The 18,622-nt window shown below is 60.4% G+C and overlaps 1 protein-coding gene across 1 annotated transcript in view; it reads right to left on the bottom strand.

The window, feature by feature from the left end:
• Positions 1–666: 666 nt before the first annotated feature.
• EPHA8 (EPH receptor A8) overlaps positions 667–18,622 on the bottom strand; it is a 30,125-nt gene continuing 12,169 nt past the window's right edge. Inside the window, exons 3-16 of the mRNA XM_004741580.2 lie at positions 16,576–16,731; positions 14,078–14,413; positions 9,918–10,042; positions 9,678–9,840; positions 8,453–8,546; positions 7,205–7,272; positions 6,185–6,349; positions 5,808–5,993; positions 5,445–5,506; positions 4,692–4,901; positions 3,829–3,978; positions 3,532–3,722; positions 2,851–3,024; positions 667–2,686 (exon numbers count right to left, since the gene is read on the bottom strand). Of these exons, the coding sequence (XP_004741637.2) occupies positions 2,572–2,686; positions 2,851–3,024; positions 3,532–3,722; positions 3,829–3,978; positions 4,692–4,901; positions 5,445–5,506; positions 5,808–5,993; positions 6,185–6,349; positions 7,205–7,272; positions 8,453–8,546; positions 9,678–9,840; positions 9,918–10,042; positions 14,078–14,413; positions 16,576–16,731 (2,195 nt within the window). The 3' untranslated portion in view covers positions 667–2,571. The remainder of the gene's footprint in view (positions 2,687–2,850; positions 3,025–3,531; positions 3,723–3,828; positions 3,979–4,691; positions 4,902–5,444; positions 5,507–5,807; positions 5,994–6,184; positions 6,350–7,204; positions 7,273–8,452; positions 8,547–9,677; positions 9,841–9,917; positions 10,043–14,077; positions 14,414–16,575; positions 16,732–18,622) is intronic.

The raw sequence follows: 18,622 nt of genomic DNA, 5'->3' as shown, positions 1-18,622 counted from the left end.
TTCTCATCAACAGGATCCTCAGGGGCATCTTCTCCAAATGGACATAGTCAGGCTCTGCTCTGCCTCCAACACCACTGCCCTGGCTCCTGCTGCTCTCCCCTCTCCCTTGAAACAGAGATGGGTCCTCAGCCCCTGATGCCACAATTGCAGGTGCTTGCATCCCCTCCCTGCCCTCAGCACCCAGGTCTCTCAATGGATCTATTGGCCCCAAGGAAGTTGTTCCAATAAATGCTCCTTCCTCATGTGTTCCTCCTCTGGAGGATGTCTTTCTTCCACAAGAGCACTTGAGGCAAAGGCAGTGCCCACTTGCAAGCAATTGCCCTCCCATGTTAAGCACCAACTGCATGTCTTGAAAGACAAAATGTGGGACCTGCGGGCGTGCTTCCTAGCACAGCATGGGCTTTGAAGTTGGAAAAACCAGGGTTCTGGCTCAGCACCCCGCAAACATGACTTTAGGGAAGTTGACCTCTGTGAGACTCAGCATCTCCATATATAAAATGGGTGCATGAATCCTACATCCCGAGATAGATGAGAAAACCAGAGCAGAAAAAATGTATGGGATACATACAGTAGGTGCATAGCAGAAGGCTGTTCTTTCTTACCAGGTGATGTTGAGGTTGAAAAGATGGGGAAAAAAATGGGGGACACAGGCAAAGATGAGGCAGAATTTATTCTCATTGTGGGCAAGTTCAAGACTCAGGATGAAGACCACAGAGAAGCAGATCCCTGGGGCCCCAAGGGCACCTCACGCCCGGGGCAGGGGCCACACTTTGGCAAGTGCTGGGCCCACCGTGTCCACCCTGACTGTGAGGATCAGAGCCCAGGAACTGGGTGAGAGTGGGGTGGGGGTGGGAGGAAGACAGGGTCCTCCCCGGATCGTGTCCTGACCATGTTTCCGACTTCCATAGGAAGGAAGAACAGCTCGGCTATATAGTAATATAATATATAGAGGTGTAGAGAGCTGGCCGCGGCACCTAGGCGGGGCTGAGACTCCCCAAATTATTGCAGGAGGAGGGGGGGCTCAGTGCTGGCGTCTCTGCGGGACAGCTGTGCTGGCTCAGGGGAGGGGTGGGCTGGGTTGGGGGGGAGCTGGGCTTGCCCCTCCCTCTGGGGCCGGCAGGGGGCGCAAGGCATCCTGCCCAATGGTTCCTTGGGGCCCTGCCTGCCAAGCTTTCCCTGGGATGGTTCTTTCTCACCCTGGGTGCTTTTTATGTGCTTTGAAGACCATTTTTGCATTGTCAGGAGTGAGGAAAAAATATTCTGGCATGGTAGAAAAAAGATATTTACATACCCTGGTGGGCCGTAAAGGGGAGGGTCAGTCTCGGGGTGGGGGAGCTTCCAAAGCCCCCTCTCACCCACAGCTGTCAGTGTGGGATTGTGTGGGGAGAAAGAGCCCTGGGCTGGGAGGCAGGCAGCCTCAGCTCTGATACTTGGTTGCTGTGTGATCTTGGACAGGGCACATGCCCTCTCTGGGCCTTGGTCTCCCCAGGTGGTACAGGAGGTGAACGTGGGGCTGAAAAGCTGTGATCTTATGGTCCCTGATCTTAGGATTGAGGAGGGAGGGGTGCAGGCCAGGGCTGGGCAGTGAGAGGTTGGCAGAGGGTTTCCAAGGGAGGAGCCCTGGGCCACGGAGGGGCATGGGAACCAGAGGGAAGTTCAATGGCCTGGCCCCTGACCAGGCAGCCAAGTCCAGCTGAGGGCATCTTGTGTACTCTACAGCGATGTCTACACAGTAGGAGGCCAGAGGGGCTGGCCGGGAACCCTGTTTTCCTGTGGAAGCAGCGGTGGGAGCCTGGTGGAGGCCGCAGGTGGCCCCCCACCTGCTGGAGGGAGGGCGCAGACCTGAGATAGAGCCGGGGGAGGGCTCACCCTGGCGGAGACAAGGGCGGGCCTGGTGCTGGTGTGGTTCCGAAGTGGCCCCTGATTCCAGCCTCCAGGTGTCAGGGGAGGTGGGTATGTGCCTCTCCCTAGTCCCTGCGGGCGCTGGGGCCCCGGGCCCATCTGCAGTGGGCAGCGTCACACCAAGTTCTGTGGGCACAGGCCTGTGACACACGTCCTCAGTCACGACACACCAGCCATGGTCACACACATAGGCCCCCGCGCCCTAATGGAAAAGCATGCACACCCATAAGCATACGTCCGTGCTCGGACCTGATGGCTGGACACACACACGTGATCACAAATGTTCACCAAGGCTCCCACAACCTCATGAAAACACATCCCTACAGCATAGCAGCACACACGCACACGCACGCACGCACACGCGGAGGCAGGTGGGTGATGTCTCTGTCGGGCTCCGTGTCACTGAGGCCCCAGCCTCAGGGGAAGAGCAGCCCCTCTGCCCCGGGCACAGATGTCCCAGCCATCTGGGCGCCGAACGCCCCTCCCCAGGCAGCCTGAGCCCCAGTATGCCCAGGTCCTGCGGGGCAGCTCTTGGCCTCACTGGCACCTGAGAGGAGGGACAGAGGCTTGGGGGCATGCCTGACCCCCCCAGCCAACCCTGCAAGTCCTCTGATGGCCAACACGACCCGGGTCTGCTTTCGTTGCTGCCCAGGTCCCACTGGCCTTGGGTCAGAGGTGCCGGCGGGGCCCCTGGGTGTTCGTCAGCTGGGCCCTCATGGTCTGGATGCTGCCCAGGATCTTCTTCTGGTGGCCCATGAGGGTGATGCCCAGGGCACGCACATCCCTGTGAAGGAAGGGTTGGGCTGCTCTGGTCGGCCTGGGAGGCCGAGAACCACAGAGCCAGGGGGAAGACCCATCCCCTAAAGCTTCCCCCAACCCTGCCCCACCGCCTCGGTGGCCCTGCCTCCGGTCCCCACCCACACGGTCACCGCCGGACCCTTCACTCACTGAGCATCCATACGTAGCACCATTCCCAGCGAGGAGTAGCCGCCGGCGGCAAAGTGGTCCCGGTAGCGGCCCATGCGGATGGAATCCAGCCAGTCCCCCACGGTGAGGCCACCGCCACCACTCCCGCCACCGCGGAGGTCAAAGCAGCTCTGGGCAAAGGCAGGGGGCGGGCACCTGAGGCACAGGGGCCTTTGGTAAGTGACCTGCCAGGGTCTCTGCCTTCCTTGGGGACCCTGGCACCAGCCACCCTCGGCCTCCATGCAGGCTCACTAGTGAGCAAAGGGTCTGACAAGGTAGCCCCCAGGCCTGAAAGGAGAGGGCGGAGGAAAGCTCAGGCAGGACCGGGGTCTGGGGTCCAGGCAGGACAGCTGTCAGGGGCCCAGGTAAGGCAGGGATGAGGGGCCCAGGAAGCTCAGGGCTCAGGGGCCCAGACAGGACACGGGTGGGGAGCCCAGGTAGGACAGCAGTCAGGGGCCCAGGTAAGCCAGAGGTTGGGGGTCCAGACTTGACAGGGGTCAGGGGCCCAGGAAGCTCAGGGGTCAGGGGCCTAGGCAGGTGAGGGGTTCAGGAGTCATTTCGGTGTGGTCTGGACATCAGGGCTGACCCTAAGTCTGGGCCTTATCTGGGGGAATACCGGGAGGGCAGCTGGGTTTGGGCAGAGCTGGGGTGGGCGCCAGGCACCTGTTGACAGTGGCAGTAGCCCTGAGACTCTCAGGGCTCCGGATGAGGGCATCGAGGACACTGACAATCTGGGAGAAGCGAGGCCGCTGGGCCCTGTCCTTGTGCCAGCAGTCTAGCATGAGCTGGTGCAGGGCGCGGGGGCAGCCCATGGGTGCGGGCAGGCGGTACCCCTCCTCCACGGAGCTGATGACCTGGGGTGGGGGGAGGGGACAAGCACAGTGCTGGGCTGGAGGCCGCCCCCCTCCCTTCCGCCCAACGCGCCCCGTGGCCTCTGCCCAGCCAGGGTCCTGGACTCACATCACGGTTTGTCATGTTCCAGTAGGGCCTCTCCCCATAGGCCAGCACCTCCCACATGACCACACCGAAGCTCCACACGTCGCTGGCCGAGGAGAAGGTCCGGAAAGCGATGGCCTCCGGGGCTGTCCAGCGGATCGGGATCTTGCCTCCCTGCAAGACATGCCCAAGTGCCGAGGCCTTCTCCCTGGCCCGAGGCAGGGAGCCGAGCGCTGGGGCAGGGCCAGGAACGTGGCAGTGCAGGCGCGGAGGCCCAGCCTCCCCCTGCCTGGAGCCCCCATTCCGCTCAGGGGACCTGCACTCCCAGCTGATTTGCAGACTGAGCGGAGGACCCTTGTGGTGTGGCTGGAACACAGCAGGTACTCAGCAAACACGCGTCAACAGGCTGACAAGGGACGCAGCCTGCGGGACTCATTATCTTGCTGCCCTGCCTTCCTTTCTTTCTCGTTTCTTTCTGTTTTTGTCACAAAATCCTTTCTCTAAGTGAAACCTTATCCGGATGCTCGGTAGGGGAGACCCCAAGGGAAGGTTCTCACTGAGGCAGGGTTGGGGGGCCCGAGCCCCAGCCCACCCAGCCTCATGCCTCGAAGGTGGACCCCAAGGCTTCTTCTCGAAATTCAGAGAGACACAGACCCTCCCAAAACCTCCCAGAGAGTGAGTGACCACGGGCCAAACCCTGGTGTCTCTCCAGGCCACCCGGTATATAGGAAAGGTGGGAACGGGAGCTCCCATTTCCCAGAGGGGGAACCTGAGGTGCGGAGAAGAAGTAGGACTTGCCCCGGCTGAAGGCAGCCCCAACATTTCCAACTTCACTGTGTGTGTGGGAGCCCTCCCTGGTCTCACTGGAAAGCGGGGGGCCCACGCACCGTGGTGGTGTAGGCCGCGCCAGGGTCATCCTCCAGCACCCGGGAGAGCCCGAAGTCGGACACCTTGCACACCAGGTTGCTGTCAACCAGGACGTTGCGGGCAGCCAGGTCTCGGTGGACGTAGCCCAGGTCCGAGAGGTAGCACATGCCGGCGCCCACGCCTCTGAGCATGCCCACCAGCTGCGCGATGGTGAACTGCCCGTCGTGAGTCTGTAGGGGGACACGGCTGGGCTTCAGCAAGGCTCCGCGCCGCGTGCCAAGTGTCTTCACTGCTTATGAAGCACGTTCCTGTCTCAGCTCCTTCTCATGGTCTCATTTACGCTCTTAGTGACCCTGAGAGGGAGGTGGGGCTGTGATGATGTCTCACCCATCCTGAGAAGGAGAAACGGAGGCCCAGAGAGGGGAAGCCTGGCGCGGGGGAGGCTCAGCAGATAAACGGCTCGGGGGAGGGGGCTGGAGGCTAGCTATTTCCGCACCATGCCTCCCGGCAGGCAGGACCCTGGTCTCTACGGAGGCACCCCTCCCAGCCTGCGTGCAGGGCAGAGGACCCTGTGCGGGGAGGGCCTTTCCCATTAAGGGGGGCTGCAAGGCAATTTGATCGGCTGACCCTTAAGGGTCCTCCCTGTACCCCACTCCCCTTCCCCAGGTCCACTGGGTCCAAGCTCCCGTGGGTGTCTGGAGGTCTGTCCTTATCTCCCAACACCCAGACTGAACTCCCCTCCCCCCACGGGGAAGGCAGCGAGGGACACGCACCCGCAGGAAGGCGTCCAGAGAGCCGTTCTCCATGTACTCGGTCACGATCATTGCCAGGCGGCCTGGGGAGGGGTAGAGGCACGGGGTAGCTCTTGATCGAGTCTATCGATCAGAGACCCCAGGAACACGGTCCCTCTGTGACCTGCCAAGAGCTGGGCCGGCACTGAGGGCTCCAGGGAGACTAGGGTTCCCACTGGGGTCCTGGACTCTGGGTCCCCTCCCCACCCAAGTTACCCAGGGACCTGAACTGGGGAGATGGGGGCAGGGTAGGGGCAGAGCACCGTGGTCCAGGGGTGGACCCAGACTTCCATGCTGGGGCAGGAGGGGCCCTGCAGGGTGAGGCTGCCCCCGCCCGGGACCTACCACGGGTGACGACACCTTCTAGGCGGATGATATTGGGGTGGTCAAACTGACCCATGATGGACGCCTCACTCAGAAAGTCCTGCCGCTGCCTCTCTGTGTAGCCAGCTTTGAGGGCCTTGATGGCCACGGGCACATCCCGCTGTCCCGGCACCCGCAGCCGCCCATAGCAGACCTCACCGGACTCCCCTGTGGACCCCGAGTGGGGCAGGGAGAGGAGGCTGTGGGACCCTCCCCTCCACACCTGGACCCCAGTACCCCCCTCCCCCACCCTGCCCCACAAAGTGTGTTCTCCAGGACTCCCCTCTTTCCCTGCCCTGGGTGCCCCTCCCCCGGGCACCCTCTGTGCTGTCCCCACCTTCACAACCCCCAAGGCTCACCAGAGCCGATAATTTTCTCGATGTGGATCCTGGAGGCTTCAATCTCTCGGGTGAAACTGCGGCCCGCCCGCCCAGGCTCCTCGTAATTGTGGGGTTCTGCATAGAACTGGGGCTCCGGGATCTTCCCTGGGGGGTGGTGCAGGGGCAGGAAGACAGGTGGGGGTGCTGAAGGGCCAGGAAAGAAATGCCATGAGTGGGGCACAGAAGGCTTGTTCTCGCAGCATCCCCTGGGCCTGGGGTAGATCTGGGATGGATGCAGAGGGTAAGGAGTGGCCCCGGGAAGCCCCGGGAAGCTCAGGTTGTGGCGGCAAACAGTAGGTGCCCAGTACACGCTTACCGAATGAAAATGGGGTCTCTATGGAGGAGCTATGGGATCTCTAGGGGACTTCGGGGGGGTTTCCAGTGGGTTCTGAGCACATATGCTGTTTTGGGGGGGGGTCACTTCTAGAAACTTTAAGGTCTATCTAAGTTGCTCTAGGGTAGAAATGTAGCAAAAAAATGTTCATCCCAAATGCCAATTTTGATTGAAAGTAGCTCCCTAGAAAACCGTGGTGAGAAGGACTCCGAGCTGTGCTCAGCTGAGAATCGGTACCAGAACTGATACTAACGTCTACCACCGGCACAGGTGTGAGGTACGGAGGTAGGCTTTCTCCTATGTGCCCCATCTTGTGGGGTCCCTGCAGGGTCCTGGGAAAGCTGTTTGCACCATGGGTTCTTATCCAACGGTATATGACACACCCCCTCCGAAACTACACAAAATTGTGTGTGAGTGCAGATGCGTGCATTTCCTGGGGAGGAGAGTTTCCAGCATCCCGGGTAGGGCCCGCCGACCTGATACAGGTGAACAGCGCGCCGCCTCTGAGGTCTGGGGTGTCTGACATCCTACTATCTCTGGGGCTCTCCTCTTTTCTGCGGGCTGCTCTGCTCCTCCCCACCTGTCCCCTCCCCAGACCAGCATTGTCCCCACCCCCCTGGCTGGACCTCCTCTCTGCCCCCATGAGCCTGGGCCCCTGCACTCACCCTGCCCATTCTGATACTGCATCTTCTCCTCGTCCGAGTCCTGGAAGGCCTTGCTGTAGCCACAGTGCCTGCGGAGGACAGCCCTAGTCTCAGCCCTGACCCGGTTCGGGGACAGAGCAGAACTCCTCCCTTCTAGCTCCTTCCCTTTCTGGTCAGTTCCTGCCCCTACAGAGCAGAGTCCCCACCCTCAGGCTCTCAACCCAGCTGGATGGTGACACCTTTGACAGTTACGATTTACAAAATCAAGTGCAGCTGGTCTGCACAGCAGTCTACACAGCCTAAGCCCCATTTTACACGAAACCACCCTTGGGGGTGGGGACAGGGGCTTCCGGTATATATAACACTGTGTAACCTTGGCCAGCCACCTCCCTTCCCTGGGCCCGTGTCTCCACGTGTAAGACGATGCTTCCAGGCCTCGCTGTCTGGGCTCCTAAGCCCACACAAGGCACAGTGTCCTATCTCCAACGCCCTCTGGGATGCCGTGGGAGACCACGGCAACTTCGGTTTTGACAGATCTTGGTTCCTGTCCCAGTTCTGACATCTACTTGGCAGAAGAGGCCTAACCTCTCTGATCCCCAACTAGTTCACCTGCAACGCGACGCCAGGATGTCTCCATTACAGCATTAACTGAGGCGGAGACGGTCCCCTGGAGGGAGGCCTGGTGGGCCTGGCAGGTGGGTGGGCGTGGTACGGAGACACGGAGGGAGAGTCCGGATGACAACGGGCTCTGGGGCTTGAGCGATCCCATGAACAGTGGTGCCGTGTTCTGGGAGTGGGGGGCTGCGTGCTGTGTGGCTAAAACACATCTGAGCGGGGGCAGGAGTGGGCACATGGTCCTCAGGGGAGAGGCCTGTGCTGGTGACAAAATGTCAGCATGACAGCGGGGTTCCTAGCCATGGGTCCTGATCCGGTCACTCAGGGAAGATGGCCCCGGGTGAAGAGGGAAGAGAGGAGGGTCCGGGACAAGCATGGGGTCCTCCAGCCTTCTGAGGCTGTTTCTAGAAGAGGGGCTGGCAGAGATGGAGGAGGGCAGGCCAGGCAGGTGGACAGGAAACGGCGGGGGTGGGGGTAGGAGGGACGTGGGGGCGAGACAGAAGCGTTCCCCAAGGGGGGAAAGAAGAGCACGTATGCAGGAAGCAAAGCCAGCCCCCAGCAGCTTGGTGGAGCCTGGACCAGGCTGGTGGGGGAAGGGTTTGGGTGGTGGTGCGGTGGCGGGGGGTCGGGGGTGGCACGGCCAGGACCACCCACCTCTTTTTGCAGATGAGCAAGAGCAGAAGCACGACCAGGCCCGTGATGAGGGTCAGGCAGATCCACACAATGGTCCGGGTGTCGTAGCGGGGCCCTGGGGGGTGGGGAACAGCAGGGTGAGGGAGTCTGCAGGCTCCCCGGGGCGGACACACGGGGTGAGCAGCATCCTGGCTGTGAGTCAGCCCTGGGTTGGGGTCACAGCGGCCACCTCCTCTGCCCAGACCCTCCCCTCTACTAAGCCGTCCCTTCCAAACCCTGCTAACCCAGGCTTCCCAGCTTCCCGGCTTCCCACTCTGGTGCCAGCCCTTTCTGACACAGTGTGAGCTCCGGAGAAGCACTAGACTTCTCTGAGCCCCTGTCTTCCCCCTGTAACCTGCCTGTCCCGCCTATTGTTCAAACAGTAGCAAAACCAAATGTGCTGAGACGTGCGGGTTCCCGTCCCAGTTACAGAAGAACCCACTATTCTCTTCAGCTTTCAGACCAGAACCCTGAGGCTCAGAGATGCAGGGAACTTCCTCCAGGCCACACAGTAAACGGGAGGGAGCGGGGCAGTCTCAGTGCCCTGTCAGACCTCAGAGCACCTGAGACACTCCATGGGCTGGGGCTCGAACCTTTCTCTGCCAACACCGCCCCCCAGAGGGCACCCCAGCATAGAGCACAGAGAGGACCCCAAGCAGTTGGAGAGGGGGGCAGGGCATCCGCAAGCTTGAATGTGCCTCAGGATCACCCTGACGGTCTGAATTGCTGGGGCGCCTGGGGGCTCAGTCGGTTGACTCTTGATTTTGGCTCAGGTCATGATCCCAGGGTCACGAGATCAAGCCCTGTGCCAGGCTTTGTGATTCGCAAGGAGTCTGCTTGAGATTCTCTCTCCCTCCTTTGCCCCTCCCCCTGCGCACATTCTCACTCTCTCTCTAAAATAAGTAAGTAGGTAAATAAAATAAAATCTTAAAAAAAAAAAAAAAAAACCCAAACCTGAATTGTTGGACAACTACCTAGAGGGTCTCTGGGGCAAGTATAAGGGGTCTTGTCCGCGATGCGCACCATGACACCGGCTAGACACCCTGGTGACTCGGTGACAGCCAGTGTTTGGTGGGATGTCACCGGCTCCGTCACCTTGGGCAAGTCGCTTCCATTCTCGGAGCCTCGCGTTCCCTTCCTCTGGCCACCGGGGCCCCAGCACCCAGCCTGGCCCAGCTCTCTTGGCCTCCCCGCTCCCCGCACTCACGGGGTTTCCCGGTCTCCACCTCCATGGCCTGGCTGAAGCGGCCGCAGCCTGCGGACGTGCGGGCTCGGACCTGGAACATGTAGCGGGTGCCCGGCTTGAGGCCCGAGACGGTGGCCCTGGTGGTGACAGCCTTGAGCGTAGAGTAGCTCTGCATCTCCTTGTCCTGGGCACAAGAGGGGTGGTGAGCCCAGGCTCCTCCCGCCGGCTTCCGCTGCCCCTCTCTCCCTTCCCGGCTGGTACCTTCTCGTAGTACTTGATCTCGTACTCCAGGATGATGCCGTTGGGCTGCTCTGGCTCCTGCCACAGCAGGGACACGCTCGTCTGCCCGGCCCGCTCCTGGCGGATCACCACCACCTGGGACGGGGCTAGGGGACGGAGGCCAGCCTCGGTCAGATGGCTGGATGGGGGATGACGGAGACTGGCCTCTGTCCCAGGGAGGCTGGCTTGGGGCGTGCTCACCCTGCGAACTATCCTGCCCCCCAGCACCCATCCCAGGAGAGCCAGCGGCCTCCAACACTCCCAGCAAATCACCCACTGCCACTCTAGCCGGCCCCCCGGGGTCAGCACAGCCTGGCTCTGGGCCTGGATGCTGGGGCTGGCTTGACCCAGACGTGGCCCAGCTTTCACTGCTTCCTCCTCATCTCTGGCCAGGCCCATCCTCTGGAAGCCTGCTGGACACCACGAACCCCATCCAGCAGACCCTTGATGCCCTGGGGCCCCACCACCGGATGTCTCTATCTCCAAGGGTCTGGGGTAGGACAGGCTCTCAGGAGTGCCTGAGGAGGAGGAAGGAGAGGGGAAAAGCAGACGGACCCCGTGTCCTCACTGCCTAGGTTTGGAGGGTAGGACCGCAGCAGCTCTGATACTCGGGGAAAGGTAATGAGCTGAATACCCCTGAGCCCCAAGATTCCCGTGTCACACCAGGTCACCTGTTCAACAGGTCACACAGTGACTGAGTCACCATTCCCTCCCTCCCTGTCTCCTGCTTTCAGGGCACCTACCCCCAAGGTGAGTCTGCTGGAAGGTGCCAGAGTCCGCCAGCCACAGCCAGGCTGACTCTCTGGCCCACAGCTCCCCCGTCCCACTATCAGGGTATCCTGTCCCCCACTCCCCCCGCACATCCGGAGCTCCTCGAAAGCAGGGGCTACACAGGGTAGGTACCCAACAAACATTGCTAGGCGACTTTGACATGAAAAATAAACTCCCAGAGTTAAGTGGGGGGGCGTGGCACAGGACCCCCCATCAGCCCCAGAATCGGGCCTGGGTCACAACCTGTCCTCTTCTTGGTGGCTGGGGCCATTATTCCCTGGGATGGCAGTTTTCCCATCCAGAAAGGGAAGCTAGCATTACCACCTGCCAGGACGAGGTGAGGATGGGGTAAGACCGTTGTTTGGGAGGAACACACACCAGTGCCAGCAATACGTAGGTGCCCCTTAAAAAGGGCTTCCAAGGCAAGAGGTGCTGTATGAGGGGAGCAGACACAGAGGGGGACCAGGAGCACAGAGGAGGAAGGGAAACAGGGTGGGGGCACCAGAGAGGCTCCTAGGAGGAGATTGCTGTAGAGAAGAGGGACAGAGAAGAGGAGAGGGGAGGGGAGGGAGAGAGGAGGGCCATTGGAAGCCAGACCTCCCCAATTTGCTCCGGGCTGTTACCTGCCCCAGGGCCACCCCCCACCGCCCCAGGATTTTCTGAATGCCTTCCACATGCCTTGTGGTCTACTAGGACCTGGAGATCTACAGTGACCCAAGCAGCTTTCAAGGAGCTCAGAATCCATACAGAGAAAGTAAATAAAAAAAACAAATCGATGTATAATCACAGGCTGGTTAAGTACCCCGAGGGACAGGAAGAAGGCTGGGTGTGTGATGGAGCCGACTTTGTATGCACAGGGGGCGGGAGTGGGGAGTGGAACCAGGCCATGTTAGCTGGCGCAGGGAGGTGGTCAGGGTGGGTCTCCCCAAGGCAGGGATGACAGAGGAACCAAGGACTGAAGGAATCAGCCACCCAGCATCACAGGGACGAGCCTGTCATTCCGAAGGACTTCCCAACGGTGAGGCCAGGGCACCCACTCGAGAGACTCTGATCCGACCAGCGCTCTCCGGAGAAGTAAGGCCGAGGCAGGAAGCGCTTGGTGTGCTCCAAGAGCTGGACAGATGCATGGGAGGCCAGTGTGGTTGCAAGGGAGGGAGCCAGGTGAGAGTAAGTGGGTGAGGCTGGAGGGGTGTGTGGGGTGGGTGGCTGGGAGTGCCCCCCATCCCGGCCCTGGGAGCGTCTCAGTGGGATCTGAGCTCAGGCTGAAGCTGGTAAAGGACTCAGGTGTGACCAGAACTCACTTATGCTTTTAAAAAATTCAATCAGGATGTGGAGTGAGAAGGTATCCTGGGGCGAGGGGGAGCGGGCTCCGGGGTCATCCAGACAACGCAGGGTGGGGATGGGAATATGCTATGGATTGAACTGGGTCCCCCTCCCCAAATTCATATATCAAAGCCCTAATTTGATAGTGTTTGTAGGCGGGGCCTGGGGACGCGGTTAGGTGTCCGTGGGGTCGTGCAGGTGAGGCCCTCAGGATGGGATTAGACTTCTCTCTTTCTCTGCCTTGCGAGAACACAGCGAGCAGGCAGCTATCCACGAGCCAGGAAGCAGGTTCTCACTAGAAACCAAACAGCCCAGCACCTTGATCTTGGACCTCCAGCCTCAAGGACGGTCATCAGTGCATTTCTGTGGTTTAAGCCCCCGACCTATGGTATTTTATCACGGTAGCCTGAGCTCAGGGAAATAGATCAGAAGGGGTCTGAGGTGGAGACGGTCCCCTGGAGGGAGGCCCGGTGGGCCTGGCAGGTGGGTGGACGTGATACGGAGACAGGGAGGGAGAGTCCGGATGACAACAGGCTCTGGGGCTTGAGCAACCCCATGAACAGTGGTGCCGTGTTCTGGGAGTGGGGGGCTGCGTGCTGTGTGGCTAAAACACATCCGAGCGGGGGGCAAGAGTGGGCACATGGTCCTCAGGGGAGAGGCCTGTGCTGGTGACAAAATGTCAGTGGGGTTCCTAGCCATGGGCCCTGATCCGGTCACTCAGGGAAGATGGACCCAGGTGAACAGGGAAGAGAGGAGGGTCTGGGACAAGCATGGGGTCCTCTAGCCTTCTGAGGCTGTTTCTAGAAGAGGGGCTGGCAGAGATGGAGGGCAGGGCAGACAGGTAGACAAGAAATGGGGGGCGTAGGAAGGGTTTGGGGGCGAGACAGAAGCGTTCCACGAGGGAAGAAAGAAGAGGGAGAGAAACCCCCACTGCGTGTGGCCAGGTGGGGAACCTGAACTTCAGTGGACAGCTGGGGAGACAGACCTGGCCAGGGCTGCCTGAAGAGGACGCAGACAGAGTCACACAGACTGCTCTTTCGGAAAGGTTCCCTGGGAAGAGAACTGGTCGGTGGCGGAAGGGAGTGTGCCTTCAAGGGAGGCTTTTTCTTTTCATGATGGAGCATACGGCTGGCGTCAGGAGCACTGTTGGGCTCTGAAGACCCATGGGCAAGGTCAGGGCCACAAGCACCAGACCCATAGGCCTATTCCCCACCATGTCACCAGCCCTGAGGACAGAGCCGGGCATTCTGGGGGTGCCTCGCATGTGCTGGTCTGATGAGAGTCTCTCGAGTGGATGTCTATCTCTGGCATCAGAGAGGGGGTGCTCTGGGCTCACAGTTGGGAGGTCCGTTTCCCTTGGGGGCAAAACAGACCTGGGTTCGAATTCCGACTCTGCCATTTCCTACGCGGTGACTCAGACCCTTGCTGTCCTCCCTGGTGACATGGTGAGAAGGCTCAGGGCCAGGGACGGGGTGGGAGCCACAGCAATCCTAGGCGTGTGCTGGGGTGGCTGTGGATGGCGAGGCTGCCGTGGTGGGCTCTTGGGTTGAGCTGTCACTGGACAGGCAGGACCCACCCGAATTTGGGAAGAGAGAGGCTCCAGGGGCAGAACCCAGCCCAACAGCTGGCTAGGACCCGAGATAAATGGCTGTTGTCCAAACCAGTGCAACTAAGTCCATCCCTGGAGCAGCAGTGGCAGGTGTTCTGGAAAATGATAATCAGAGTGATTTTACCTTTTAATGACATTTATGGGGCACGGACCTTGGGCCAGGTCGGGGGCTAAGCATTTTTATCTCTCTCACTTAAGCCTCATAGTACCCGAGGCAGACACCATTACTCCCATTGTACTAGGGAAGAAACAGAGGCAGAAAGAAGGTTCTGGAACCTATGAAATGCCGTGCCCACCTGTCTCTGCTTTGTTGGCTTCCTCCCACCTACAGGACAGGTTCTACTCTCCTAACAGCCCGGAGAGCCCAGAGCTCTGAGTCCTGGGGAGGAAGGCAGGGCCAGGGGCCAGGGAAGCTGCCAGCCCGAACCACTCCGCCTACCTGCCTGGTTCGTGGTGATATTGACGACAGCTGCCCGGCGGGGCTCAGGGCTCAGGTCAGACACGCCGTTGACGGCCTCGATCCAGAAGGAGTAGTTCATGTGGGCCAGCAGATTGGCCACCATCAGACTGGCCCGCACCAGGCTTGTCTGCTGAGGCACGAAGCGGGGGCCGCTCCCACAGGTCTCGCAGTGGCCCAGTGCCCAAGGGCAGCGGCGGCACACGGCGTTGTAGGTGATGTCATTGCGGCCGCCCAGATCCAGGGGAGGGGCCCATTCCAGGGTCACGGAGGTCCCGTTCACGCTGGAGATCAGATTCACGGGCGCCGAGGGTGGCCCTGGGGAGAGGAGAGTGACTGGTGGCAGCGGAGGGCATTTACCTGGGCTGGCCCAGCTGCCCTCCATCAGACCAGAGAAGGGCTGGGACTCCCCTATGATATTCGGGGGTCCCCGAGGAAAAGGACATGGCCTCGTCCAGCCTCTGGGAGCCCCCTAAGAGCAGACACAGCATCAGACTGGACCACAGTGTCAGGTCTGTGTCCAGAAAGCTAAGCCCCATCCCTTACCATCCCACTGCTAGACCACAGAGAGCCCAGGTTTGTGCTTCCTGAAGTTTCCATCGGGAGCAGGGTGAGAGACGGACAATCCTCAGGGGTGCCCACAGCAGCCACCCTGGGTGTAAAAGGCCCCTGCTGTCTGTGTCCCACACTCTGTTCCTACCCTCTGTGCTTGGTTTACTGCGCAGATCCCGGAGCCCTGCTGCGGGGTGCGGGGGAGGCGCCGGGAAGCCCAGTGGGGTCTCTGTGGCAGTGTAACCCCCCACTCCCACCCCCCACCCCCAAGGGAGCCCAATCTGGGCAGTGCAGAGATTCTGGAAAGCTGGGGATGGGGGGTGGGGGCTGGGGTAGGTTCCCAGGGTGGGTGGGGATTTGAGTCTGGAGGGCATGGGGGGGGGATGTGGGGACCCCTGGGGCTTAGAATTCCAGTTCTCAGCACCCCAGGCAGGGACTCTTAGATCTTAAGAAAATAGAAGAATCTCGGAATCATAGGGAATCATAGAATCCGAAGGGCACAGAATACTAAAAGCCTCGTCTTTTACAGTCTTAAGATTTCTAGAACCTGAGGGCCCTGAATTGTGGATCTGGAGGGAAACTGGAGTCTGGCTCACCGAATACAAGTGTCCCTGATCTAGAGCTGAGCTCCCCTTGCCTGCAAACCCTATGGTAGTTACCATGTCACTCAGCCATCCTTTTTGCCAGGGCCGGTCCCACATGGGGTAAACACACAGGTCTGGGCAGAAGGAGGGAGGGAGGGAAACAATGTGTGTGTGTGTGTGTGTGTGTGTGTGTGTGTGTACACTCTCAGCTGCCACATACAGGGACCGGGGGGCTTGGCGTGAAGGATGTGGGGGGAGAGGGAGATTGGGGACTGAGGCTGGGTTGGACTGGGGGGCACAACCAGACAGAACCTTAGGAAGCCCCTGCCACCCCACCACAAGAGACCAGGGTTGGGAAACGGGACGGGCTAAGCTGGCTGCTGCCTCTCCCAGCTGGGATGGGGGTGTGAGAGGTCCCTTCAGGCCAGGAGAGGAAGTAAGGAAGGAGAACCATCAGAACGCTGGGACAGTCGCGCAGCCCTGCAGGCACGGTGCCAGAGTCCCTTGGCATCCCCTCGGGTACACAGGGCATAAGCACACACAACCACACTTCTCCAGGCACACGCACGTCCTCTGCAAAGCGAGGTGTGCACACGCTGAACCCCCAAGGCACATTCATGCAATCTCTGCGGGGACTTGGGGGTCCCCTTTAGGGACCCGGATGTGCACACACAGCCGTAGCAATCCTTTACACACATGGCCATGAAACCCCGACGCTCACGCTCGAGCGTACACACACTACGCAGGCGTCTTCCATAGGAGCAGCTGCCGACACAGACGCACACGGTGTCACCATCGCGGCAGGTGTTCCAGAGCCACATGCAGAATCAGACCCGCACATGGCAGCATCTGCGCAGGCAGCCACACGCACTCCTGCACACACTCGTGCACTCACCGCACACACATGGAGGCAGCTCTGACCATCAGGGATGACAGGGATCGGGGGCTGCTCTGAGACTCCTCTGCTCCCTGGGAACCTGCTGGCTTGCCCACCCCAGCTCCCAGGACATCAGCCTCACTGCTGGGTCAGGAAATGACCAAAGCCACCTCTCATCGGTCCTCTGAAGCAGAGAGGAAAGATGGAGGGAAGGAAGGAAAGATTCCCCTGAGGGGAGGTGGCAGGTGACGTATGACAGGAAGTGGGGACCCCGAGAGAGGTCAAGGTAGGGACCCCCACCATGGAGGCAGAGTTAGAGTCACCCCCCAGCCCTAGACTGGCCCCTGATCCAAGAAAGCCACCTGTCCCTGTGTCACCTCCAGAGTCCTGGCTCCCTGGAGTCTGGGAACAGGAGGTCCTGGCCTGCTCTTGGTCTCCAGGATTCCGGGGTGCAGGGCGGTACTCACGGGTGCAGGCTGCAGACGGCGGGTCTAGGGATGCGCGGTAATAGCTGAGGTCACAGTGGCAGGCCTGGGCAGCGGGGGCTGCAGAGTGGCTGTGGAGGGGGCAGCGGGCGCAGAGCTGGTCCCCGGGGGCCGACTTGTAGAAGCCCAGCTCACAGGCTGCGGAGGATAAGGCGGCTTCAGAGGAGCCCACCAGGCTGCCCTGGCCGGCCCTGGGATCGCCCTCACTCTGACCCAGGGCTTCCGGCCAGATCTCCCAGGGGACACCGGTGCAGGCCTTCAGCATGCCCCAGTCCTACCCTCGCTGGCAGATGGAAAGACTGAAGCACAGAGAGGGCTTGTGACTTACACGGGGTTGCACAGCTAGGCGGGGGCAGAGCTGAGGCCGGGACCCTGACACCAGAGTCCCAGCCTGAAGTCGGCCCAGGAAAGAGCCTCCTCACACTGGAGAAACATCTCCTCCTGCGGCCCTTCCTGGCCAGGCCTGTCTCCAGCCCGAATCTGTCCCTCACAGGAACCCGGTCCCTGAGTGAGACGCTGCCTCGGAGTATCAGGAGGCTAGGCATCCAAGGGCTGTGACTTGGGGAGGAAAAAACACTGGAAGGGAATGGGGTGGGCGGCAGTGTGACCGTGATAAGAGACACAAGTGGTAAGACCCCACTCAGCACAGATTCCAGACGCCACCACAGCCACCTGGTGTGGAAGGGCCAGGCGTGGGGCCCGGGGCTCCGTTTCCCAAGCTCCCAAGCAACGACTCCCCAGGACATCGCCGGCTCCCACCCCTCCCAGAGCCTGCATCCCTGTCACCGTGCCCCGCCCCTGGCCTCCACCACACCTGCATCATCTCTGACGTGGAGGCCCCAGCCTCCAGCCTGGCCTCCCCCGCCCCGGCCGCCAGCCTGACTGCTGCTCGTTCCAGCAGAGTTCACGAGCGCCTACTCTGTGCCAGGCACGGATCCGGGCACCAGAGACCCAGCCATGAGCGAGACTCTCAAGGAGGGTCGCTGCCCTCACGGAGCCAGTCTCTTCGAGTGGGAGACATGCAGTAAACGAGGCTGAAACCGTTTCCAGGAAGGAAATCCAACGGGGTAGCTACGGCAAAGGGTGACTGGTGGGAGAAGCTAGCTTCCTGGAGAAGGAAATGATATTTGAACCTTGCCTAAAAAAATAAGAACCAATAGAGACATTCTAGGTTGAGGAACTCCCTAAAGCAATGCCCAGTGCAACAGTGCCCAGCGTTCAAAGCCCTGCTGCAGCCTCCTCCCTTCCCACCCGCAGGCTAAACTAAGGAGCTGGCAATTCCCCACATCTGGCAGTTTGCTTCCTGCCTCAGGGCCTTTGCATGGACTGTGCCTTCTTCCTGGGGTGTCTTTTGCACCCTTGGTCAACCTGTGAAACTCTTTCAAGATTCATTTTAACTGTCCCTTCGAATGAAGCCTTTCTCCATACCTACACACACACACACACACACACACGCAGGTGCACAGAAGCCATCACTCCCCGCCCCACTTCTGCAGCCCCTGCTCAGGACCACCACCTCTCACACACCCTACGGCTGTGCTGTTTAATCTGTAGGTCTGGCTCACCTCCTAAACCAGCAGGTGCTTGCAGCCAGCTCCTTGTGGATAAGGACATCTCAACCTTCCTAGTGTCTGGCTCCGAGCAGAAATTGTCAGCACCCGTAGAAGGTTTCAAAGTGAGCTAATCCTGCCATTGTCTGCTCTGGGCAGAAAGCGAACCCGGGAGTTCAAGAGCACCGAATGCCACCCAGCCAGGCGGCTCCCGGCTGCACCATGGACCTGACATCCTTTGCCACAGAGACCACCGGGAAGTTTATGGGATTTCTATCCACAAAGTCCCATTCTGGAAAACTCCGTGCTTGACAGAAGCTTCACTTGAAAAGACATCATGGGGGTGCCTGGGTGGCTCAGTGGGTTAAGCCTCTGCCTTCGGCTCAGGTCATGATCTCAGGGTCCTGGGATGGAGCCCTGCATCGGGCTCTCTGCTCTGTGGGGAGCCTGCTTCCTCCTCTCTCTCTGCCTGCCTCTTT

Source organism: Mustela putorius, unplaced genomic scaffold (assembly GCF_011764305.1).
Source record: "Mustela putorius furo isolate JIRA1106 unplaced genomic scaffold, ASM1176430v1.1 tig00003853_pilon_pilon_pilon, whole genome shotgun sequence".
NCBI classification, from domain to species: Eukaryota; Metazoa; Chordata; class Mammalia; order Carnivora; family Mustelidae; genus Mustela; species Mustela putorius.
This window is presented reverse-complemented; position numbering and strand designations above follow the sequence as displayed.